The sequence below is a fragment of the Trachemys scripta genome, chromosome 5 (assembly GCF_013100865.1).
Source record: "Trachemys scripta elegans isolate TJP31775 chromosome 5, CAS_Tse_1.0, whole genome shotgun sequence".
Lineage (NCBI taxonomy): Eukaryota > Metazoa > Chordata > Testudines > Emydidae > Trachemys > Trachemys scripta.
Genome location: NC_048302.1, coordinates 60,727,493 through 60,753,676, shown reverse-complemented (window position 1 = coordinate 60,753,676; position 26,184 = coordinate 60,727,493). Strand labels below are relative to the sequence as shown.

General features: G+C 40.3%; 1 protein-coding gene across 2 annotated transcripts in view; it reads left to right on the top strand.

Moving 5' to 3' along the window:
• The window catches only part of PDGFC (platelet derived growth factor C), a 243,621-nt gene that overhangs the window by 197,837 nt on the left and 19,600 nt on the right, over nt 1-26,184 (top strand). Inside the window, exon 4 of one of the 2 annotated variants that reach the window (XM_034771611.1) lies at nt 19,671-19,799. The exons of the other annotated variant lie outside the window; for it this stretch is intronic. Coding sequence (XP_034627502.1) covers nt 19,671-19,799 — 129 coding nt within the window. The remainder of the gene's footprint in view (nt 1-19,670; nt 19,800-26,184) is intronic. 2 annotated transcript variants of the gene reach the window in all.

Sequence of the window (26,184 nt, the reverse complement as noted above, 5' to 3'; positions counted from 1 at the left end):
CTTATAAACAGGGGAAGTGACATCATGACTTGGCCTCACTCCCCCCACAACTCAAAACCCGAAAATACATCTGGAGTACAAAGACTTTGAACTGGGGAGGGTAGTCCCGGGCTGGAGGAGAGTCCCAGCCTGTGTAATTGTGTATTTATACCATCTGCCAGGGTGAGACACTGCTTGATTCAAATCCTGTTTAGTTTATAGAACTTACGCTATGAATTTATTTTATTTCTTAGGTAACCAACTTTGATCTCTGTGCTTACTACTTATAATCACTTAAGATCTATCTTTCTGTAGTTAATAAATCTGTTATATATTTGATCTAAAACAGTGCATTTTGGTTGAAGGTTTAAAACAAATAAAAGGAAGTATTTCTTCACACAACGCACAGTCAACCTGTGGAACTCCTTGCCAGAGGATGTTGTGAAGGCCAAGACTATAACAGGATTCAAAAAGAACTAGATAAATTCATGGAGGATAGGTCCATCAATGGCTATTAGCCAGGATGGGTAGGAATGGTGTCCCTAGGCTCTGTTTGCCAGCAGCTTGGAATGAGCAAAAGGGGATGGATCACTTGATTACCTGTTCTTTTCATTCCCTCTGGGGCACCTTGCACTGGCCACTGTTGGAAGACACAGGATACTGGGCTAGATGGACCTTTGGTCTGACCCAGTAGGGCCATTCTTATGTTCTTACGAAGTGCCTTTATAAACAGAGCTGAGATTTCCCACGCTAGTGTGTGTCCTCTCCACATTGAGGGAGGGGTGGACTGGATAATGAATTTACACTGGTCAGGCTTCTGACTAAGACAAGATGGTACAGCTCTGGGGTGCAAGGCTGGAGAGCTGGGGGTTATTGGCTGGAGCCTCTCTATTGTTGGCTCATGAGTGGCTGGGAAAGCATTCATGTAACTCAGTTGGGTGTGTTCTTGCCTGTGGATGTCTGTGTAAAGGCAGAGCTTTGTAGCTTGTCATAGCTTCACAGTGTGAGAGATGTACCCCAGGTTGGTGGGACAGAGGATGCAGCCATCCTACAGTTCAGTTTGCACCAGACAGGACTGGGACAGGGATGGGTTTGAGGGGAATGGGGTATAAAGGATCAAGTTTGGGAGCAAAGGGCAGAAGAATCTGTGGCACCTAGAGTGACAACACTCCCCTGAGAGTCTGGAATAGAATCCAAGATTCTGGAATCTCATTATGCCTCAGCTGTCAACAAATTTCTGTGAAAATCCATGGCAAAGAGTCTGTCTCGTCCCCATCTAATGCTGCTCCACGTAAAAGATGACAACATACTGCTACTATCAGTTACACTATTTGTTCATGTGACAGAGGTCTATGCTGTGGATCTAAAAGTTCCAACCCTGCTGGTGCCCATGTGGGTATAAATATGATGCTACCTGGTGGAATTTGTTTTTTTCTTTTTAAAAAACCTAAGACATTTTCCAGAAAAAAAAGTATTAAAAGCACATTCTTAAGTTTTCAAAATCGAACTCTCATAAGTTTGGAAATGTCAGAATTAAAGTCACCAGTACAACTATAATCCAGCCACCTTGTATTTATGCATTCTGATACAGTTTTTAATTACATTATCACATGTATTACGGTTGCACAGGTAAGATTAGGAAATACCAAAATTAAGGTTGCCTATGCAGCCTTACACACACACACGCACACACACACACACACACTAACTAATTAAAAATAATAATGTGTAAGTTATTTGACTTCTTGATTGCAAGCTCTGTATGAGAGGAATTGTCTTCGTATATGTTTGTATGACTCTTATTATGATGTGTCAAGTCTCCTAATTGGGGTCTGTGTTCTATGGGTGCTATAGCAATATAAATATTTTCCAAATATTTCTTTATCTGATCTTTCCAATAGTTAGTTTTACATTCTTCCTCTTACTTTTTCAAATTTAATTTCTATATTTTTATTGTTGATAGCTTTTTAAGAGTACAGTCTCTCAGCCATTTTTGTGTCATCTTTAATTTCATCCATCTCTTCATTTTTTAGACCTACTTTCTTTAGGTAGTACTTTTCCCCTTAATATATTTGTAAAGTTACTCTGATTCCTCTCTCGCCATTAGCTTGATTTGCCTTGTTTTGCTGCATTTATCTTTTCCCTTCAAGCTAATTAAAGAATTATGGAATACATTTTTATGGTTGCCTATCCCTTTCCAATAACCAATATCATTGTTCTTTTATGTCGTTTTGTGCCTTATACCCCATATATTTTAAGTACGCACCTGTCAGATTCTAGTGTTTCCTCCTGTAGCTACTTACTAGAGGCTAGCTTAATCCCTGATCCTTGCACATGTGCACAAGGACCTTTGTACCTTCCTTTGCAATATGACCCTCAATCTATTTATACTTCAGAAATAAAGATAAAATATAAATATAAAATATAAATAAAGAAATAAAGTTTCTGACACGCTCACTGATGAAAAATGAAAGTAGACATACATTTGACATTAATTTTTACTTAGCAGCATAATTTTTATAAGAGTTAAACATTCTCACTGCTTTCCTGTCAAGTTAATATTCATCTCTTAGAGACTGTCATGCCAGAACACCACCCATCACCTCTTCCTAACAAAACATGGCTTGAGTGAATAATTAGGGGGTATGAGTTTTCTTTATGAACATGTAAGATAAGATAAAAATAGGAATGAAGACTATTTGAGACAAGACAAACAAAAGAATACCTTAGTATAGCCTACTTATCCTGATGCATATACTCTAGGTATGAAAGGGGCTGTTAGCAAAAGCAGAGTTGTGAAGGAAATGGAATAATTGATACAGTTCTAAACATGCAAGATCAAACCATGCAGCTGTTTCTATAGAAGACTGGCTGCACAGTTGAATGCTATAGACCACTGAAAGCACCTATGGAAGTGAGGGGAGAAATTCTTGGCAGAATAATAACACTATGCAGTAGCTCCAGGGCAAGTGTCTGGTCATGGAAAGGTTAATGCATAGATGTTGTTAGTGTTGTTAAAAGAATCACTTTTGTTTCTATGAAGGCCTGGATAATATGCAGTGTGGAAATGCCGAGATTTGCGCTTGTCCTGTCTTTACAGTGCCTGTCCTGTGGTGATACAGAAAAGGATTATGAGTTGTCATTTGCTCATCTTTCATGAATGATCAAGATTTCAGAAATTATTATGATTAAAAGTATGACAGAGCAAGCCAAGAGTTTTTCTGAAATGCTTTTTCTTGAGAAAGTCTAAGTAATAGCAAAGCCATTGCACTTAGGCTTTCATTCATCTCTGAATATGCATCCAGTTCTTGGAAGAAAGGGAAAGAATTCTGTGAGGTCACTAACATGCCGTCTACTGATGGTTGGTATACACTGCTGAAGAACTGTATGTATTAAAAATTGTTGTGTGTGAGCACCGAGGGAATTTCAAGCTGGCAAAAGGCATTTCTAGAGATAGAATTCTCATGCAATTTGAGTGTACATTTCACACTACTTATGAGGTAGGTAATAAAGACATTCATCGGGGAAAAGAAAAAATATTAATAATCTTTTATGAGAGAGAACAGTATGTGCCAGGCTCTAAATAGTTGAGGGAAATCAAAGGAAGCCATTTAGTGTGCCAAAGACTTGGCTTAAAGACCTTTGAAAGCTGGACGTACAAAAGTAAAGGGAACAGCTTTTGGAAAAGATTGTGAATATGTAACTTCAGACATTCCAAACTGCTTGCTCCTATTGTCCAAAGGGGTGAGGCTGCCAAAAGATTTATTTGGGGAATTCCACAATAATGTCACCCAACTGTGTAGTGCTGCATTCCTCCAGCTCACAACTGAACTCCTTCATGGGGCAATGTGGAGAAACTTGCACCACCATCTGCATGGCCCGTCATCCAAAATCTGTAATGAGATTACAACAAATTAATGCTGACTTACCGCCTGAGGTCTTACATATGTTCAGTACGTGTCCGAATGCCAACACCCGATTACCTGGATTGCCTTGGCTCCCATACCTAGCTGGGCTCTTCCCTGCCTCCTCCTCTGTGAGTGCCGCATTCCCACTCCTCCCCTTCCTCCCCACAGGTGTGCTAACACCGCCAAACAGGCAGCTGGGCGGGAAGCGCTGGGAGGTAGGCAGAGGAGCGGGGACGCAGCGCACTCAGGGGGGGAGGAGGTGGGGCGGGGGGGAGGGGAACTTGACTGCCAGTGGGTGCACAGCACCCACTAATTTTTCCAGCCCCGGAGAGCCCACGGAATCAGTGCCTATGCCCTTCACTCGGCCTGCCAGCCAAACACCATGTTGCTTAAAGGTGCAGGGCGATCATTTCCAGTGTATTTCTTCAACATTAGTCTTTATACTCATCCCCATTAAATCTATTATTGCTGATAAAGTTGATTTTGTTAATCTTTTAAAGTTCATCATTAGTCTGATCTGATATATTCTCTGAAACTTGTCTCTGTGCGTGTATCCATGCTCTGAGGCCTAAAAATACAGGGTGCTTTGGTAAATCATAGATATGTCTGAAGACTTCCAGGTCTTGAATTTTCTATGGAACAACCACTTGGGTGTGGAATTCACATCCTTGTTTGGTACAAGTAGATTTGGGGCCTTAGGCTATGTCTACACTGGCCCGCAATTTGGACTACGAGGGTACAAATAGCGGTGCATGCCAAAGTGCTGTGCTGTATTTCCCCTGGGTGGACATTGTGGAGGTGAACTTAATGGTTCCTAGTGTAGTTCTTTTCAAACTGGACTACATTAATGCAGGTCAGTGTAGTCAAGCCCTGGGTCTGTTCTAGCCCTGTGTCATTTGCACTAGTTTTACACCAGCCAATAAATATTACTTATAACCACATATTTTCTTTTTTACCTGCCTGGCTTCCTAAGCAACAGATAGGCATCTATCATCTGGAAAAGGCCAACAATCAAAGGCTTAAAGTAGTTATACATTTTACATGTAAAATAAATATAAACATAAACTTTATGTGTGCATTTTCAAACCATGATATGAAAGGCTTCAACACATAGCTCAGCCTTTTACTGGAAACTAAAGATAGCTGAATGAACAGTAGAAAGAAACAAAGCCATAAATTGCTGCAGGGGTTTTCACAGTACATACCTAAAGGTCATTAAGAAAGACTAATTGAGGAATTACTTTTAGATCTAAATATTTATGTGGATGGGAAAATATGTAAATTTGAAAGTAGTTTACCACTCCACTAACAAAGCAAGTCTCAAAATGCTAGAACTTCAGAGAAGCAAGATGCAAATATATTCACTATTCAGCTAATGCTGCGTTAGAATGCTTGACAATTTGAAAATGTTAGACACAAGGCTAACTAGAATTTCAAGCTGAAGAGCTCATTTTGCAAAGCTGATAAATACATATTCTAGCTGCTACCTGAGGGTTCTTTTAATTATATTTTGTTTGAAGAGAGTTCAGTTTGTTCAAGGACAGGATAAAAATGTGTGTCTATGTCAAGTCACTTGGTCCCAGAAGTAAAGTTATGTTAGAGGGCAGAAAGGTATGTTTTGTTGAGATTCACAGTTTGTTAGTAAATGTAGTATGACTGCTCTATGGGGAAAAGTCACCATTTGTAAAGCAGCCCACTATACAAGAGCACAAGTGCGGCCTAGTGGAAGATTGCCAACCACACAGCAGCTTTCTGTTCTGCTGTGGTAAACCACACTGCTGTAGCTATGTGCTATGGAGAAGCAACAATATGTCCAAATTTATACACTGAGAACATCTTTGGGCTGATCCCATGATGAGAGAAGAACAAAGCAGCCCAACTATTACTTTTGAGAGGCACTACTGTATATATCTCATTTAGGTAAAGAACACTTTCGTAGGAATAAGATTTAATAGGGAAAAAGTTATAAGCTAAAAATGTTTTGAAATGTACATTGCTGGCAGCAGCTACACATTGAGGATAATAGTAAAGTTTTCAGTCTTTTTCTGTCTCCCCTAACCCACCGCACCGTAAAGAAATCACCACACATTTTTCAGTTTCTTTATTTTATCATCTGCTATTCATAACTATACTTATCTTTCTCATCCCTCCCAGTAAAACTAAACTAAAAAGGGGGCTGAATGTGAAACCTAAAAAAAGGAATGTTTATCTTCAGAGGAAGTTTCCATAGGTTACATTGGAAAACTGTTCCTTTCAGTTAAAAAGCAGAATTGCCTTGCAGTTGAAGAAAAAAAATCATAAAATTCCTATGGCATGGAATGATATTTCATTAGTTTGAAGCACTCAGGGATTATAGAGGAAAACTAAAAAAAATAGAAAATCAAAAGCAGCTTTAATGTGAACAGAAACAACACCTTTTGCTCTGAAAATGATAAAAAGATTAATAGATTTAAAAAAGAATAGTGCAGGTTCCCAAGACATCATTAAATGAGAGAAGCAAGTTGACATTTCTGAAATGTGCTATAACTTAGTATACAAAATTCGCTGAGGTTTATGGGTGTGGATTTGTCTAAATCTAAAGGTAACTCCTTGGAAGACAAGCAAAATAGTAGGATTATTACATCAATGGCAAAGGAGAAAGGAAATGTTTTTTAATAACAATTATTAAAAACACTATTGTCTGTTTGTTTACATCAAATCCCTAACCAAACCATGAGAATTTTTTTTTTTTTTTTTTGTGAAGGAAACCATACCTTGTCCTCTTCAGTTTAGGGATGAGAAAGTATATATTCTAACAGGAGTCCTCCAGCAGAAACATCTTCCTATGGCATGTTATTATGCATTATGGACATTTTATGTCTTCCTTTGAAGTCTCCGATACTGACCATTACAGGAAATAGAATACTAGATTAAATGAACCATTGGTTTCTTCCATTATGGCAGTTCTTATATTCCTATTGAAACACATTCTTATGTTCCTGTTGAAACATGGTGGCTGTTTTAAAGGGAAAAGGAAAAAAACCCTTTTTAAATTACAGAGGTGTTTAAGTATGCAAAATGTCATAAGGCCAGAATGTCATTGCAAGGTCTATCTATTCAGGCTTTTCTGAGAGAGAGACGCATTCAGGGCAAGTCTTAATCTTATGTAGAGGCGGGTACTTTAAGGGTTATTGTTAACATTATCTCAGTTTGGTTTTATTTATTTTTTAAACGTTATTCATATTCCAAGACATATAGTGATAGGCACATTATATAAATTCAACAAATTATAAAAATCCAGTTGCACTTTCCAAACCATAGGAATTTGGAAGCTTTGGCTATTAGTGTGATTTAAATTCTTCCCTAATAGCCTTAGGGTCCAGACATTCTGAAAATGAAGGTCCAGATTTTCAAATGTTCTCAGCAGCAAGCAGTTCCCATTGTTCTCAATGGGAGCTGTTTGGGTGCTGAGCTCTTTTGGAAATCTGGGAACTTAAATTTGGTGCCTATTTAAATAGAAGCTGAGCACTTTTGAAAATCTGTCTCCCTAACGTACAATAGCTTGCAGGGTATGTGTGTGTATTATTCTGTAACGTAGGCTCTTATTTTACAGCACCTTCTCACTCCTCTTATCTTTCTTTTTGATTGAATGTGTAATCAGAATTTATTGGACTATACACCCTGGGCCAAATTCAGCAGTGAAATAAATGGTGGTGTAAATTATATATTGGTAGAAATTGTGTTTTAAAAATGGTGGAAGTGTCTACAGGTAGCAAATTAGTGGAACTTGGACCAAGTTGGCATTCAGTGTCCCAAATGTATGTACTTCATCCTGGTTTAATGTTCTGTAGGGGTGTTTGGATAGTGTGGGCATAAATTAAATGTAGGTGTGTGTGTGTCAGGGAGGTGCTATTCTCAGTCTCTTTCAGCTCCCTCAGCACGTTAACAATTGCCTAATGTAATCTCAAGAAAAAAGCACCACACTGGAGCAAAGCCTGTAACTTTTGTTAAATAAATAACAAAAGGGGAAGCATATAGGTTTTACTATTATGGCTAACTGTAGCTGATCACTCTGATTGTTGTCCACCATTTGGTCCAATCACCTTATTGAACCCAGAGTCAAATATTTGCCTCCCTCCTAGCCAATCAAGACTATCTGGCCCACTGAGACCTGATGGCTACATTGGGGTGGGGCTAATGGAGGCAGGCAATGATGGAAATTAGTAACTTTCACCCCGGAGAGCAGCACATGGCAGTAGTAGCACTGTGTCAAGCAGCCACAGATGTCAAGGATGAGGAAGGCAAGGCCCAGACAAGCCAGGGTGGCAAGGAGAGGATTAGAGACTTGAAATCTGAGGAGGGGGCTGAGACACAGATTTTATGAGGAGGGAGGCTAAGTAGACATTTGGGTTTCGTGGTGAAGGGGCTGAGTGTGGGAATAAAGTACTCCAAAATCACGTAAAGGGGTCCTACTTCAAATTTGTGCTTGGAGACTGATCTATTATATTTTATCCCCTATAGGTTTTGTTGCTGTCCTCATCACAGTAGTATCTGAGTGCCTGATCTCAGAACTGTTATCCACTTGTTTATATTGTAGTTGGAATTTTTAGAGTCCAAATCATGCATTATTAAATTGTGTTACTTTGTAACTGTAATGCTATGTGGATCTGATTCTGCATTGCTTGAACAGCTAAAATTTCCCCTGCAGAATGAGGAACTGTATGTTAAAAATAAAATAAATCAACTACATCAGAACACTGTTCAGGGCAATTTGAGATTATTAGGGAGGACATCAGATACAGATGGAAAGATGTCACTGGGATGCCAAATGTTATATGGAAAAGAATAAATGACTCCCAATTAGAATTTGTTTGTTACTGGATGTGTTTTAAAATCAGACAAGGATTCACAGGGATAGTGAAAGGGTTTTTTATTTATTTATTTATTTATTTTTTTATATATAAAGAATAAGAATAGAGGAATATGTGACTGTAGCATAGCTAATTTATACCTCTGTCCAGAGAACAGAAATCTTCACTCAAGTGTAATGCTACTAGGGCAAGTTTTGACCTCTGGTATCCTGAGATAAATCTAATGTAACTCAACTGAATGCAGTGGATTTACACCAGGTTTATACTGGTGTAAATGAGAGCAGAATTTGCCCCCTTTTCACACCTGTCTCCTAATTAATTTCAATCCTTGTATTGCACATTTACCCTACAGGACTGCACAAATGTTTTGAGAGTTGTTTAATCTCTTTTAACTGAAGGTGGGTAAAGGTTAAAACAGAGAGAGAATATTGTTTCTTTGGTAATTGAATATAATATATGAAAATGCAGTGGATGATAAATTTTAGGACTTCTCTACATGGGAAGTTATTCCTGATTAACTCTTTGTGTGCATGCTCTTACTCTGGAATAAGAATTCCTTATTCAAAATTGTCTTAATCAACAGAAAGAGTACCAAATATAGAGTTAATCAAGATAGTTTAATCTGCTTTAAATTCACACCCGAACTTATTCCACATCAACTTTCATATGTAGAGAAGCCCTTACTCTTTGGTTATTCTCCACATATCAATTTGGAATCTTTCCTACTTTCAACAACTCTGTTAAAACAATTACAGAGTACGTCTGATATTGTAGGCAGTTTGGTTGGCCTGTTTACACTATTTCATTTCATGTCAACATTTCTATTATTTATCTATGCCAGTTCAATTACATTTTATTTTAACAGTGAGCAATTAAAAACTGTTTTGTTCTGGTTTAAACAAATCATCTTGTGGGGCCTCATTCCATAGCTCTAATATAGGCAGTATCCCCACAGATAGCCACATGATCACGGTCCTCAGTGTTTGGATCTTTTCAAGGGCTGTTTCTGGCCATACCTACCTGCCAAGCTTGATACTGATATTTTTTTTCCTCAGCAGAGTGATGCAAGAATTACAGTTAGCACATGGGGGAAACGTGATGTTTCATATGCGGTATTTTAGTGGCAAATTCTGGCAAATGACAACTTTTTTAAAGGCAACCACCACATATGTATTAATTTATTTGGGTAATATGTTTTGCCATCCTTCAGTGAAAGTTTTGCTTGAGTGAAGAGAGGAGGATTTGATGTCATTTATTATCATAAGAGTATATGTACCTGAGAGACTGTCTTTTGATCAAAGGACAGAGCTTGCAGTTATCAAGAATCTCCCAATCTGGTAAGCAAATGCAATAAATTATATGGGCAGCAATGCTGGATTCAGTAAAATATAAACAATGTCTAAAGTTCAGAGATTTACTAAAGTACTGGAGAATTCAGGTGAAATCATTGTCGCGCATAATATAAATCTGTTTTTGAATGAACAAAACACAGAAAGCCCCCATAGCTAGCCACTTCCTAGATTGTGGAGATCAGCAGCCCATGAAACCACAGTTAGTCAAAGCTTGAAAAACCACAATTTTGATGACTCTGTTCTCTGATTATTTCCTTACATTCTGCATGAAATCATCAGAAAACGCCCAGTTGGAGAACAGGAAAATAAAAAGTTAAGAGAGAAAATATTTTTAAGTGTAAATAATTTCTGGCATAAATAAAAGCAGAAGTATGTTTCAGTCATTACTTGGTGTATTCAGTTTTTAAAATTTATAAAATGGCACATGTGAAATTGAATGAACAGTGGTCTCTTCTGAAGACTTTACAATATTTATGAAAACTATTCCTTTGAAACAAAATGTTCCCCTTGTTTGATGTTAATAGGGTAGAATAATGCTTTGTAAATGGGTTAAGATTAGTGCTGCTTCAGTGTATAACACTTGTTCTTTTGCAGATGATGGTATTTGAGTTTGTAATTTCACAGTATTGCAAATTTGTAAGATAGTACAGACCCCTGTGCCTATGCAGAATGTCAGTGAAGTCAGTAGGACTTTACATGAGATCAGGGTCCATGCTAGACATTTTGATTGCAGAAGATTTGAGCCATAGCCTCTAACTGAACAGATTATTTTAAAATCTCTGAAAAGAAATCTACAGCATGCTTGAGAACACATCACACCACTGTAATTCTATCACTATCCTTATTTGATAGATTGTGCAACCTTTATTCATGTTAACCTAAAATACCGTAAGTATCTTAACATTTAAAACTCCCTAATGTGATTGGGACCTAGCTAACTTAGAAATCAGCTCCCTCCCTGTGTGATATTGCCATAGCTGTGATTAGTGGAGATGCTCTAGCCAAATCCCTCCCCTTCCGGTAAAATGGAAGGTAGTGGTTTGCTGGCATGCTATTCTACATGCAGGATCTTTGGCTCTGGAACTCGATCCCTCTGTTCTACCACAATGTGCGTTTGTTAACCTTGTGGATTTGTTACATGACAAAGCCCATGTCTTTCATTGGTGTTTGTACTGTGCTGTGAACACACATTATCTCCACACAAACCTGGAATGAAATATAGTTTAACAAATGTAAATTGAAGGATTCTAAATCAAATTAAAATTGCGTACATTGTAGAAGAATTTTTTAATGTTGTTAAGCTCCTCAAGTACATTTGGCAATAGACAGTAGTTCCAAACACTTACAGGTTAATGAATCTTATGGAATATACCAGGAAAATCAAGATTTTTGACAGCAGTTATCAGTTTCTAATGCACAGAGGAATCTTAACGGATAATGAAGAGTGCCAGCAAAAGCAAAACCTGTCATGTACAGGTACATGGAAATGCGTAATGGAAAATTAACAGTATATAAAAGACTTGGATAAAAGCACAAAACTATTGGTAATTTCTGATTTTTATTTTATTTTCTGGATTTTTTTGAAAACAAGAAAATGGGCACACATTTGCAGAAATTCCAGTAAGATGCACAATATTTTAAAGGCAATTCACATTGATTAGTGAAGTTGGGTTTATTTTTGAGTGAACATGGCTGCTCACATAAACTGCAAATTTCAGGACTTCCAAACTTTTCAATATAAAGGAAATGATGAACGTTTTCACTTGAAATTCAGTATGGGAAAAATAGAACTTTACACAGGTCTGAAAATTAACCCACTGTTCTACTAAGTAAACAGAACAGGTCTCATGACGAAATTGTCCACAAAATTCTATTGAATGCTCAGGTCCAGATCCTCAGATGTATTTAGTGGACTAACTCCCATAGAAATCAGTAAGAGCTAGGTGCCTAAATACTTTTGAGGATCTGGCCCTCAGTGACTTCTAGAATGCTGTGACGAATAGCTTTCTAATCCATTTGTGGGGGCATACTGTATCCTTCCTATCGGATATTACACACTGATGATTCTTTCTTTGCATTGCAAAATAGCCATCTCACAGGCAGGTACTGTGCAAAAACTAAGAAAAATAATCTCCCGCTGAGATTCCAAACACTTACAGATGCTCCATTTAGTTTAGCTTTCATAGAACTTCACATATTTTGACTTAAATGAGTAATTTAAAAATATGCCACTAAGAACACATCCTTCAATTATGGTTGACCACATTCCAGGTCATAGAATTGTGCACCAAGTTTCTGTTACTGGGGGCAGTTATATTCCTTTTATGAAAACATATTACTATGTTGGACTGTTTATTCCTTACTAGCTGTCAGATTAGCGCTCAGCAAATAAAGCAAAAAAAATAATTTTCTACTGTAGAGCATAAGAAAATGTAATTGGTGGGAAGCGCATCCTGGTGCGAATTTTAATGTATAAATGAAACAGTTAGAAATTGTGGTCCCGATCCTGAGACTGGATCTGTGCAAGTAGATCTTTGCACCTATGTGCAGCAAGATGGAATTCATTTTGGGCTGCTCAGGAGCACAAATGTCCTCTGGCATGTATCTAGTTGCAGGATTGCGGTCTACATTTTTACTTATCTGATCACAGATAGTTTCTATATGGATCATATCAGTTTAAAATAAATATCAATATATAATCAGTTTGTGGTGTTGCAAGGCCTTCTCCTTAACTGGGTGAGATTCAGTCAGCCATGATGGTTGTTTAGTTTCTCAGGCCTGGTCTACACTACGAGTTTAGGTCGAATTTAGCAGCATTAAATCGAATTAACCCTGCACCCATCCACACAACGAAGACATTTTTGTTGACGTTAAAGGCCTCTTAAAATCGATTTCTGTACTCCTCCCCGATGAGGGGAGTAGCGCTGAAATCGACATTGCCAGTTCGAATTAGGGTTAGTGTGGATGCAATTCAACGGTATTGGCCTCCGGGAGCTATCCCACAGTGCACCTTTGTGACTGTTCTGGACAGCAATCTGAACTCGGATGCACTGGCCAGGTAGACAGGAAAAGCCTCGCGAACTTTTGAATTTCATTTCCTGTTTGCCCAGCATGGAGAGCTGATCAGCACAGGTAACCATGCAGAGCTCATCAGTACAGGTCACCATGCAGTCCCAGAATCAAAAAAGAGCTCCAGCATGGACCCTATGGGAGGTACTGGATCTGATCGCTGTATGGGGAGATGAATCTGTGCTATCAGAACTCCATTCCAAAAGACGGAATGCCAAAACATTTGAAAAAATCTCCAAGGCCATGATGAACAGAAGCCACAACAGGGACTCAACACAGTGCCGCGTGAAACTTAAGGAGCTGAGACAAGCATACCAGAAAGCCAAAGAATCAAACAGACGCTCCGGGACAGAGCCGCAGACATGCCGCTTCTATGCTGAGCTAGGGGGGGCCGCCACCACTACCGCACCCCTGTCCGTGGACGCCGATGATGGGGTACTCTCAGTCGCCATGCCTGAGGATTTTGCGGATGGGGAAGATGAGGAGGAGGAAGATGAGGAGGTTGAGGAGACCACATAGCACACCATTCTCCCTAACAGCCAGGATCTTTTTCTCACCCTGACTAAAATACCCTCCCAACCCTCCCAAGGTGGTATCCCGGACCATGAAGCCGTAGAAGGACCTCTGGTGAGTGTACCTTTGTAAATATAAAACATGGTTTAAAAGCAAGCGTTTTTTAATGATTAATTTGCGCTGACGATTTGGGATGCATTTGTGGCCAGTACAGCTACTGGAAAATTCTGTTAATATGTCTGGGGATGGAGCGGAAATCCTCCAGGGACATCTCCATGAAGCTCTCCTGGAGGTACTCTAAAAGCCTTTGCAGAGGGTTTCTGGGGACATCAGTCTTATTCCGTCCTCCATGGTAGGACACTTTATTACGCCATGCTAGTAGCAAGTAATCTGGTATCATTGCATGACAAAGCCTGGCAGCGTATGGTCCCGGTGTTTGCTGGCATTCAAACAACATCCGTTCTTTATCTCTCTGTGTTATCCTTAGAAGAGTGATATCATTCATGGTAACTTGGTTGAAATACGTGAATTTAATTAAGATGACATTCATACGTTGCCCTTCCTACTGGGCTGTTTGCCTGTGGCTGAAAAGAAATCCTCCCCACAGTTAGCCAAGCGGTGGGGGGCGGGGGCATTGGCGCTGAGCTCTTCGCATTTGGCTAGCAGGGATCTTCCCTGATACCAGCCACGCGGTGGGAGAGGGTTAAAGTGGTCATCCCAGAGAAAAGGATGGGGGGGGGGGTTGGTTTCTGCTGCTGCACGTTAATACGAAAACTGCAGCCCTAAATGGACAACTCAACAGGCTTTACCTGGTATGGGAAAGGAGGGCGCTGCTATTATGAAGGTTGCAGGAGCTGAAAGGCTATGGCTTACCATGGCCGCCTGCAAGCCGAATTCTGTTGCCTGGCATGTTTGATGTCTAAACACCAAAGCTGCATGTCTGTGTCCATGTCATCATCAGTCTCGTCACCATGCTGCTGTTGCCTCCTCGCCTGGTTTTTCAGCTTCTGGTTCTGCATAAACTGCACGATAATCCGTGAGGTGTTTACAATGCTCATAACTGCTGCGGTGAGCTGAACAGGCACCATGTTTGCCGTGCTATGGCGCCTGCGCGGAAAAAAGGCACAAAACGATTGTCTGCAGTTGCTCTCACAGAGGGAGGGGCGACTGACAACTATAGCTATCCCACAGTTCCCGCAGTCTCCGCCAACCATTTGAATTCTGGGTTGAGCTCCCAATGCCTGATGTGGCAAAAACATTGTCGCGGGTGGTTCTGGGTACATGTCATCAGGCCCCACTCCCCTCCATGAAAGCAACAGGAAAAAATCGTTTCTCACCTTTTTTCACTGTCACCGTATGTCTACTGGATGCTGCTGGCAGACGCGGTACAGCAGCACTACACAGCTGCATCCCCTTGCCTTGCCTTTCGGACAGCAGACGGTGCAGTATGACTGGTATCCATCACTGTGGGTGCTCCTGACTGGCCTCAGTGAGGTTGGTCGGGGGTGCTTGGGCAGACATGGGTGCTCCTGCCCGGCCTCAGTGAGGTCAGTCGGGGGCGCCTGGAAAAAAAAAAGGAATGACTTCAGGTCATTTTCTCTTTAAGTTCTGTGTAATGGAGATTCAGTCCTGCCTGGAATATCATGCCAGCTGGAGGCTTCTACCTCAGGCTGCTCTCCCAGCCAGCAGCACCACGCAGTCGCACCTACCCCAGCCTACCCCTTGCACCCATGGCTCATGAAGCCTGGACAGTAGTAAGGAGCAGTCCAACTATAGGCTGAGCAAGTGCAGAATGGTGGTTCACTCTACTTCCCTGTAAGCCAACCACCCTCCCCTCCCCCCTTTGATTTCTGCTTGCAGAGGCAATGAAGTCAGTGTTGTTTCAAATTCATGCATTCTTTATTACTTCATCACACAAATGGGGGGATAACTGCCAAGGTAGCCTGGGAGGAGGGAAGCAATGGGCAAGGTTGTTGTACGGGCACCCCCTAGAATGGCATGCAGCTCATCATTTCTGCAGGATGTCTGAGGCTCTGACCCGGAGCGGCCATTTGCATCTGTGGTTCTTTAGTAGGCTTGCCTGATATTCTAGGCAGCACTGAATATCCCTTGGACAAAACTTAAAGAAGAGAATGACCTGGGGAATCATTCCCATTTTTGTCCAGGCACCCCCGACCGATCTCACGGAGGCCGGCCAGGAGCACCCATGTCTGCCTAAGTGCCCCCGACCGACCTCACTGAGGCTGGCCAGGAGCACCCGTGACAGCAGCAGACGGTACAGTATGACTGGTAACCATCTTTGCTAATTTGCAAAGGCAAGGAGCTGCTGCTGTGTAGCACCAGAGTACCGCGTCTGTCAGCAGCATCCAGTAGACATACGGTGACAGTAAAAAAAGGCTGAACAGGCTCCATGCTTGCCGTGCTATGGCGTCTGCTCGGGCAATCCAGGGAAAAGGGCTCGAAATGATTGTCTGCCATTGCTTTCACGGAGGGAGGGTTGACTGATGACATTTACCCATAACCACCCGCAACAAATTTTTGGCCCCATCAAGCATTGGGAGTTCAACCCAGAATTCCAGTGGGCAGCAGGGACTGCGGGAACTGTGGGATAGCTACCACAGTGCACTGCTCTGAAAGTCAACGCTTGCCATGGTACTATGGATGCACACCACCGAATTAATGTGCTTAGTGTGGACGCATGCACTCGACTTTATACAATCTGTTCCCAAAAATCGACTTCTTAAAATCGGAGTAATTTCGTAGTGTAGACATATCCTCAGTGTACAGAACAAGAGGCTTTGCTCTTTGCTCAAACTGTTTGATACCATTCACATACAGAGTGCTTTATTTAGACCAAAGATTTAGTGAAAGAAGCTTGGCTATTTTGACATTGGTTGGATTCACATATTATTACATAGTATGATCAGAGTTTTTGCAAAGCTTTGGAGTCAGGAAACTTTTAAACTTAAGTTTGAATTTTTATCTGAGCTATAAAAAGTACCTATTGGGATACCTTTCTGAGCAGAAGAGCAGAGAAACTCTCTCAAACTGTCTCTTTTATTGTGGCAAAATTTTAAAATATAATTCCTGATAAGATTTCTTTTATAAAAAGGGATAACAAATGTACCATAGAATACCTATCAAAACATGGCATTTCAAAACATGGCATTTCATGGACAAAACATTATACAACTATGCTAATATACTATATAAAGAATGGGGGGGGGGAACCTGACCAGTAAAGCTGGATAAATACTGCAAAAAACAAACAAAAAAACCACACAATTTAATTCTCATGTTTAAGAAATAATTGTTCGTGTTTGAATTCTGTTTTTGCATGCAAACAAGGGACTTCATGCATCTACAAGAATAGACATTACTTAGTGTTCTGTTTTCAAAAAATGTAATCATCCATTCAGGAAGTTAGAAATGATACCACGTGGCTTGCATATGATTAGTCATTTTAGGAATAATGAATACTCAAAGTTGAAGAGTCTGTAAACAAAGTCTTGTAAAAGTGGTTCACCCAGATTATTGAGCAAATACTTACAAATGACAAATACCATAGTGGTAATCAGAATACCTTTTGGAAGGGTATGTGAACAGATATAAGGGCTAAATTCATTAGGTAATTTATTCACAGTGAATAACTTAACCAGCTCTGCCAGCTATATAATAGCCAAGTTTAAACCGCAGAACTTCACATTTCCAAAAGCACTGTACAAACGTTTATTATTTGTATTGTGTTAGCACCTTGGGGACCGTATCAGAGACCATCATGTGCTAAACATTATGCAAACATATAACAAAAAAAAAAGTCACTGCTGCCAAAAGCTTACAATCCATAATACTTATTCTTCACAATTCCTTTGTGAGGTAGATTAAGTAAATATTGTTCCCATTTTTCAGATGGGAAAACTAAGTCACACAATAAGTTATTTGCCCACTGTGACGAACTGGGACTGTTCTTACTGTGGTCTGTGAATGCTGACAGGGGAGTGTGGCTGGGATAGTCTGCATTGGGGGATGGTAGACGGCCCGGAGGAGAATACCTGAGCGTGTAACATGAGAACCCAGGAAGGGGTTGGAGGCCAGGTAACACCTTAGCCCGGGAAACTGAACAAAGGCTGTGGGAGGGGTCGCTGAAGGCAGAGTCTTGGAAGCTGGGTGGTGAGATGGTGGGGAGGCAGAGATTGCTCTGACCTCCCAAGGGGGGCTGGGATGCCCTGGGACCCCAAGATGGACCTAACTGAGGGGGTCCCTGTTGTCTGTGCCTGCAAGACCTGTCTTGGACTGTATTCCTGTCATCCAAATAAACCTTCTGCTTTACTGGCTGGCTGAGAGTCATGGTGAATCGCAGGAGGCCGGGGGTGCAGGGCCCTGAGTTCCCCAATACTCCGTGACACCCACTGCTACACTGTGGGTTAAATTGAGGCCTGGATAAGCAAGTAGATTGTAGGTGTAGACTGGGGCAATGCATTTACCTTGTCCATGAGTCAATTTTATCACCTGTAAAATGTGGACAATGGGGATAATATTTTCTTAATTATCGCACAGGGGATTTGGTTTGGACCTGCTTATATCAGAACTCAACTTGTCCTAGTGAGTCCCTGGCAAAACCAAAATTAATCCTACAAGTTTCTGATTCCCAGACGAGTGTTAATGTACTAGACCACACTGTGTCTCTAAGAAATAAATGCAGTTATTGAACCAAATAGACTCTCAGGGGACAAACAACAGTAAGAAAAAAAAAACATACTTTTTTATATGTGCTAGATCTTTTACACAAGAATTATACACATTTTGATTTACATTCAAGATTTATTTCATTAGAATACTCCCAAACCTCAAAATGATTTCACACTTGCAATTAGTAATGTATATTTTCCTTAAATGTACAGCACCCTGAATTTTATGATCAGAATAAGCATTTATGATTTTCCTTTTCCTCCATAGTTTTTTTTTTTTAAACGTCATATGCAGTAACCCAAACATGCATTTTTGGCAGTTCTTTCTGAGAAAAGGTTTGATAGAAACAGTATTTCAATAAATTGTTCCAGGGCATAGTCTGCCTTTGCAGAGCCTACTCTCAGTTGTTATTGGCAGGCATTTTTGTCTGCATGCCTCATCTTCTTCCTAAGCCTTTAAAGTGCAGATAAAAGTTTGATGTGGCCTGAATGAGATTAGCTACACCTTTGCATTGATATGGAGCTACAATACTAAAAAGTTTGTTTTCCACTAGATTAACTCTATTTTTCCTTAGTGTACAACGATAAAACCTAATCTTCATTCCTCACTCTTCTGTTGGATATGCACAAGGTGAAAAGGCATCTTATCAGTTTTAAATGTACCATATGAGTTTGGCTTAAGAAATCTGAGGCATAAATCTTTTTGAAGTTCAGAGGCCAAAATATTTTGCAGCTGTTGCTAGGACTTGAAAGGTAAACTTTCTTTCTCTTGGAGGGTGTATGTGTGCGTGGGGTGCGACAGGCTCATTGTAAATGAAATATTTTAAAAGTTACATTAACAAGGAAAAGACTTGTAAAAGATGAGATTATGCTTGCTAAAAGATAAGCAACTACATCATTTGTGAAAACAGTAATAATTCTGATATTAATGTTCCAAAAAGAAATTCTATTTTATAGGAACTAAAGGACAGATATTAAATTAATAAAACATTCAATGTAGCTATAGTAATTTAAATAGAAACAAACAAACCCCAAAATACTGATTTAAAGTTGGGAAAGAAATGAGTTAAAAGGCTTCCTTTTGAAGCCAGCTTTGTTTGCCTTCATACGGCAAAATGGATTCATAGCAATAACTTGTATAGTTTTAGTCCTGGTTCAGCAAAGCATGGAGGCACATGCTTAAATCCATCACAGTTCAGCAAAGCACTTAAGCATGTGCTTTAAATTAACCACATGCTTGTGTGTTTGGCTGAATTGGGCCTTTAGTCACTAGGGATCTCATTTGCTCTTCATTACTTCTTCTCTGCTTAGGTCCTTAGACTGCATTCATCACCATGGGGTGATCCCAATACAAGCATGTGTGGCCCCATCCACAGTAAAAACCTATGTTCAGAGGCTAAAAGAAAGCAAAGCTCCAGGAACCATCTCCCCACCGATAAGGTGAGGCACACATTTAGACCACAAGTCCTGTGGAGCCCAGGGAAGCCAAAAGAGATAAGCCACCTGCACAGAGGCCCTGTGTATCTGCTCTGCTTCCAGGTCCCGGCAATCCCCAGGCTCTCTGGAAGCATGGCTGTTTAACAGAGCTGTTTACTACTTCTCTCATGAGTTAATAGAAAGAATGAAAGAATCAATAAATAGCAAAGTTATTTCACATGGATGCCACCAGTTCTCCTGATGCTGTATTTTGTAGAATAAAGAACATATGGCCCACAGTAGGTGAGAGTGCAATTTCAGTGAATTCTTCATGAGATACTGAATACTGCTTTGGTGACATTGATCTTATTGTTTATCTTCCAAGCACTGAACACTTCCATAATTCCAAAGTGGTCACACAAATGCATCATAGATATAGGTTCCTAAACATGTATCGTTCTATATTCTCCTTTCTATGTATAGGAACATTACAACTACTGCAGTCCAGGCACATATGCCATCAATGCAGTGAATTGATTTAGAAGTCTCCAACATGACCTTGGAGAGCATGGACATTAGTTTTGTTTTTGTTGCATTTAGGGCATGTTGCAGTGGATTATTTCTGATTGTTTGTGGTCTTAGAGAAATCCAAATTAAATAACTGTTGTTCTTTTAAAATTGCCTGCATGGAGTCCCACTATAGTTTATATACATGCCCTCAGCACATAAGTTTGCAATTCTTCAGACAGCAGTGTCCAGGGAGCTGGGCATGCCTGATTCTCAGATCTTTGTGCCACCTATGTAAAAATATATAAGGGAGCACAGCCCCAACTTCTACTCAAGTACTTATCTACATTGTAGACAAAGATCAGGAAATCAGCAATGTCATTCAATATCTCCTGATGTAGTTGTTATTAATGTATGGTACCTCTAAGAGGATCCTAACAGGATTGAGGGCCCACTATGCTGATCATGGCTGAGGCCAAATCTACTGACTTCAAACCCTGCCCCTTCAAGCAATGCCATCTATCTACTTAGGTAATATATAGCCCCTCTCCATAATATCTGAGAACCCACATCAATAACAGATTCATAGATTCATAGATTATAGGACTGGAAGGGACCTCGAGAGGTCATCGAGTCCAGTCCCCTGCCCGCATGGCAGGACCAAATACTGTCTAGACCATCCCTGATAGACATTTATCTAACCTACTCTTAAATATCTCCAGAGACGGAGATTCCACAACCTCCCTAGGCAATTTGTTCCAGTGTTTAACCACCCTGACAGTTAGGAACTTTTTCCTAATGTCCAACCTAGACCTCCCTTGCTGCAGTTTAAACCCATTGTTTCTGGTTCTATCCTTAGAGGCTAAGGTGAACAAGTTCTCTCCCGCCTCCTTATGACACCCTTTTAGATACCTGAAAACTGCTATCATGTCCCCTCTCGGTCTTCTCTTTTCCAAACTAAACAAACCCAAAATAGATAGAGCACTTTTCCAAACTAAACAAACCCAAAATAGATAGAGATGATAATACTCAGTGCCTTTTCTGCTTAGGACTGGGGCACAGTCAGCCGGTGCTCTGTTTGACAGTCTCTTTAAAAATTATCCACAGTGAGCTTGGGGGAACCGTTGTAAATGCTACCTCTTGGAGATGCCTATAAGGACATCATCCCCCAGAACTGATTGAAAGCATTTACGTTCAGATCCCACTCCCAGTCTGCTGAACCAGGGATGGGCGCCCAGGGCAGTTCCATGTCCAGAGACATGTTTGATATCCTATCATTCCAAGTTGTGTTGTGCCTTTTGTTTTTTTGCATAACAAATACAATATGAGAAAATCATACTTGGGACCCAGATAACGGTGTTTACTAAATATACACAACATGCAAGGTCTAGCTCAGGGGTTCTCAAACTTTTTTTGGTAGGCCCCCATTTGAAAATATTTCAGGCTGTGATGACCCCCCCCAAAATAAAATGATAGTAAATTACTGTAGTTACTCATAGAAGCATACTCATGCTCATGCCACCCTTACATCTGCACTGCTGTTGGCAACGGGGCTGCCTTCAGAGCTGGGGGCCGGAGAGTGGTATTGCATGGTATGGCATTGCCTCCCTTACTTCTGCGCTGCTGCTGGTGGTGGCACTGCCTTCAGAGCTCCGTGGCCAGAGAGCAGCAGCTGCTGTAACCCCTCTTCAACTTTCCCTTCCCCTAGCAACACTGTTGTGATCGTGCAACCCCCCTACAGTAGCCTTGCAACCCCCTTTTGGGTCAGGACCTCCAGTTTGAGAAACACTGGTCTAGCTACCCCCACCCACCATGCCAAGTCTAGGTACACACACGAGCACGCACACCCACACTGCTGCTCTGACTGATTTTCAGGCCACTTCTAGAACACAGTAAGCACCACTAGAAAGCTCAAACAATTTAAAGGAATACTACACTATTCCTATACATTACACAGATGGTAGGCTTCAACATCAAGGGGCAAGCTAAGCCACCTTGAAGAAGCTCTTTGACCTGTTGTCTGCATTCCCAAAAATCTGACACTGTAAATTGGCAGGAGTTTGTTTGATTGGACATCTAATCAAGTTAGATGTCGGGCCACGCTGCAGACCTATAGAGCCTTCAAGTCATCAAGCTACCACACATCTTCCTGTGAGACAAAAAAGAAGAAATGGAATGATGTGTGTCTTATGACTCATCTTAACATAGTTACTGAGATAATCCTGTTATATTTTTGATACCTAAAATTTCCTTGATTTCTGGGCCATTCTGAATTGTAGTGCCAGGTGACTGATGTCATGTGATTATGTGTTTGGGTTTTTTTATTTTCTTTTTGCACAGCCACAGCTACTGAGATAAGTGTGGGGGAAGGTAGGGCTGAGGGATGAAGAAGAAAGGGAATGGTTTAGAAAAATAACCTGCACAACTCTGCACCTATCTATCTAAGGTACTTCTATGGTCCGCATTACTGTAGCATCTAAGTACCTCCCCATCATTAGTGTATTGAGCCTTACCACACCCCTGTGACATAGGGAAGAGCTATTTATCCCATTTTTACACATGGAAAAATGTGGCAAAGTGACATGCCCAAGGTCTCACGGGAAGTCTGTGGCAGAACAGGGAAGTGTTCACAAAACTCTTGAGTCCTAGGCTAGCATCCCTACCAGTGTACTGTTCTTCCTCTCCTAACATCAGAATGCTCACTTTGGGCTGGATTGATACAGCTATTTCTGACCCACATAGAGGAATAAGGTCCCCTTTGTTCTCCTGGCAGCTTTGCTCAGATTGGGACTCTGGCCTCGGGGACAGCAAAGACCACTTGACTGATATTCATCCCATCAAGTGAGTGGGTAGAGGGTGAGAGGAAGCACGGCTACACCCTGCCCCCTTTCCAGCCAGACTAGCTAGTTAAGCACTTGGGAAGAATGGGGGAGGGGAGTCCGGTGGGGAGGAAGCTGCTGCATGAAAAGGGATGAAATAACTTACAGTCCCTGAGCAAAGAGGTAGCAGGGGAGTAATTCTAACTTTCTAAGTCAAAGTTCATTCTCCGAGCTGTTCCTGAGGAAGTGCAGCTATAAGTCAGCCCTTACGTGAGGCTGATTGTAAAGTTACAGTTTAGTTCTTTGGTTCCTGTTGCATCTCATCCTCGCAACCTTCTCCTCCCCTCACCAAATCTTTTGCCCCCCTTCCACTTTTTTTAAAGATTAAGAGTTCCTTCAGGCACATCTGTAAGATATTCATTTCAATAGGTTCAAATGTACCCAGGAAAATGCAGTATAAATAGCCTAACTGGAAATTCCATTTGATCCAACACTAATTGTCATTCTTGGCTTTTACTACAGGGCAGCTGCTGGTCTAGTGTATTTTACTATGGTTTTTGGTTTTCGCTCTGATTCATATTTAATAACACAGTAAAGACAAAATTGTCTCTATCTAGTATTTAAACATGTTTCATCATATTAAAATAAATGAAAATGGTTTCCTGGGTATAAAAACAAAAATTGAAAAAGTTTTAAGTTTGTTTTTAATATGGGGGAGGAACACGCTAAAATATATCATTTGTCAAGATATTTTACAAATTATTATTTTGCATTTTGCTGTTTTGATGTGAATCGCTCATCTTTGGGGGAGGGGGAAGCCCCAAACATTCCTATTAATCAAATATGTAGTGCTATGAAAGAAAAGTTTAAGTGTTTAGTACATATTATGGAGTGCCTCAACTTCACTAGAAAGACTAGGCCATATTTCTCCCTGGTGTAAGCCCACTGGATACAATGAGCCCCATTCATAAGCTGTGTTACGGCACCTTTGCCCATATCCCAACTGCAAATGCCCACTATGGAGTTCCTCTGTTGAAGAGGAGCTTGCTTTTGGTGCAGTCCATGCCTACCCGCTACCCTCTCCACAAATAAGTGAGTGGGGAAGAGGCGCGTTGGAGTCTTGCTCTGTTCAGGCAAAGTCTTCATTATCAAAAAAGATAGATTGCTAATGCATGTTAGATATTAGTGAAGATAAGGCACTGTGGTTTTTGCCATGAGGTAAACTAGGCATGGTCAATCAAGGCCAGAGGATAGAGTGCTGACCTTGCTACCATGTGGTAAAAACTAGGATTTCACAGTGAGATAACTGTTGTACATTAGCTATTCCACTGTAAAAGACCACTTTTTTTGCACACAGTCATCAGGGCTGTTGAGGATCTTAAACCAATGGTGCAACTTAAAGCTGCCGACAACAGCTTTAAGTTGTGACAGGGCTGCAGCAGGACCAAAGGAGCCAAGATTTACTCAGCACAGGTGAGATTCTAGCCCTATGGATTTTCAACAGGGATTAATTTGTTTCATTTGTATTAAGAATTTTTAATGACACTGATGGGCTTAATTAACCTTTAGGAGTTGTTACATCATAAAGCTGAGCCAGTTTTTGGGGGGAGTAACTAGGTGTGCAGTTACCAAATATGGAATTTCACAATGTTTTTAAACAAACTATGGAACAGAATCACACTTTAGATAGAACAGTAAGTGCTATCAAAGTGGAGAATCTGTTAATGGCAAATGTTGAGCTCTTATGTTTGAGGGACAGTTGCTGAATTCAAATAGTTTTCATTTTATGTTGCAAAACATCAATAGCTGTATAGCTGGCAATACCCATAGATGGTTTTTATATAGACCTGATCAGGTGACTGTGCTGTGAATTTGAGTCATAGTCCAAGCACATTTCACTAACAAATGGACAGAATTTGATACTCTTACATTGTTGTCCCATTGCAGCAGCAGAAATAGAGAATCTGTCTGGTTGAGAACTTGAATATAGAGTTGTTTGCTTGAGGTTACAACTCCCGTGCTACCTCTGAGAATTATCATCTACACCAGTGGTTTTCAACCTTTTTTTCATTTGTGGACCGCTAAAAAATGTCGAATAAAAGTGCAGATCCCTTTGGAAATCACAGATATAGTCTGCGGACCCTCAGGGGTCCGTGGACCACAGATTGAAAACCACTCATTTACACTTTGCCTTTTGCCATCTGACATCCCTGTAAAGAATGTACATACTCGTAAATAAGTTAGGATACAGTATCTTTTTTCAATTCATTTCTCTCCTAACAAGGAGAGTACCCCCTCCTAGAATCCAAACTTTTCTCAGTGTTCAGAAGTCATGACACTTCTACAGATTAAATAATTTTAAAAAACCTTTGAAATGTTAGTGAATTCTTGTCGTTTGCAAGGTAGATAAAGCTGCCACTCCTAATAACGTGTTACGAATTATGGGAATAGCCAAAAGAAAGATAATACTATTTATTGCTACTCTTGACATTCTGCCTAAAATGCTTAAATGAAAAATAAACAACTATTAGCAGTTTTGACAAAGAATAACATTTTAATTGTCATAAAATACTTAACTATGCATGTAATTGAGACTTCTTAGGAAGTTGTTATGTGGTAAATATCAATTACGGTATTCACATCTTTAAAGACAACTTTGCAAGTATGTACTCAATAAATTAGGTACTCAATAAATGTTTTTACACTGATTTATACAATTTTATTAAACTTAATTGTTTTTGATAAATGATGTTATAAATTTGTAACTACTGTTCATTGAGATGTGAAACTTCAATTGTGTGAAATTTTGCTATATTTTAATGATGTTTTATTTTGTTTTTCTAAAGTGAGACTAGTGGACGGTGATGACAATTTTTGTGTTTAAACTACTTTATCCATTTTGCAATGAAGCAATATGGGTCTGATTTACCACTTCCTTACTCCAGATTTACACTGAAACAACTGTATGATTTCATTGGGGTTACATCAGGATAAAATTAGAGAAACATACTGGTGTATCAGGCCTTGTATGTGCATCAAAAATGAGAGCATACTGTAAAAAAAATTGTCAGAAAAAGTTTGTC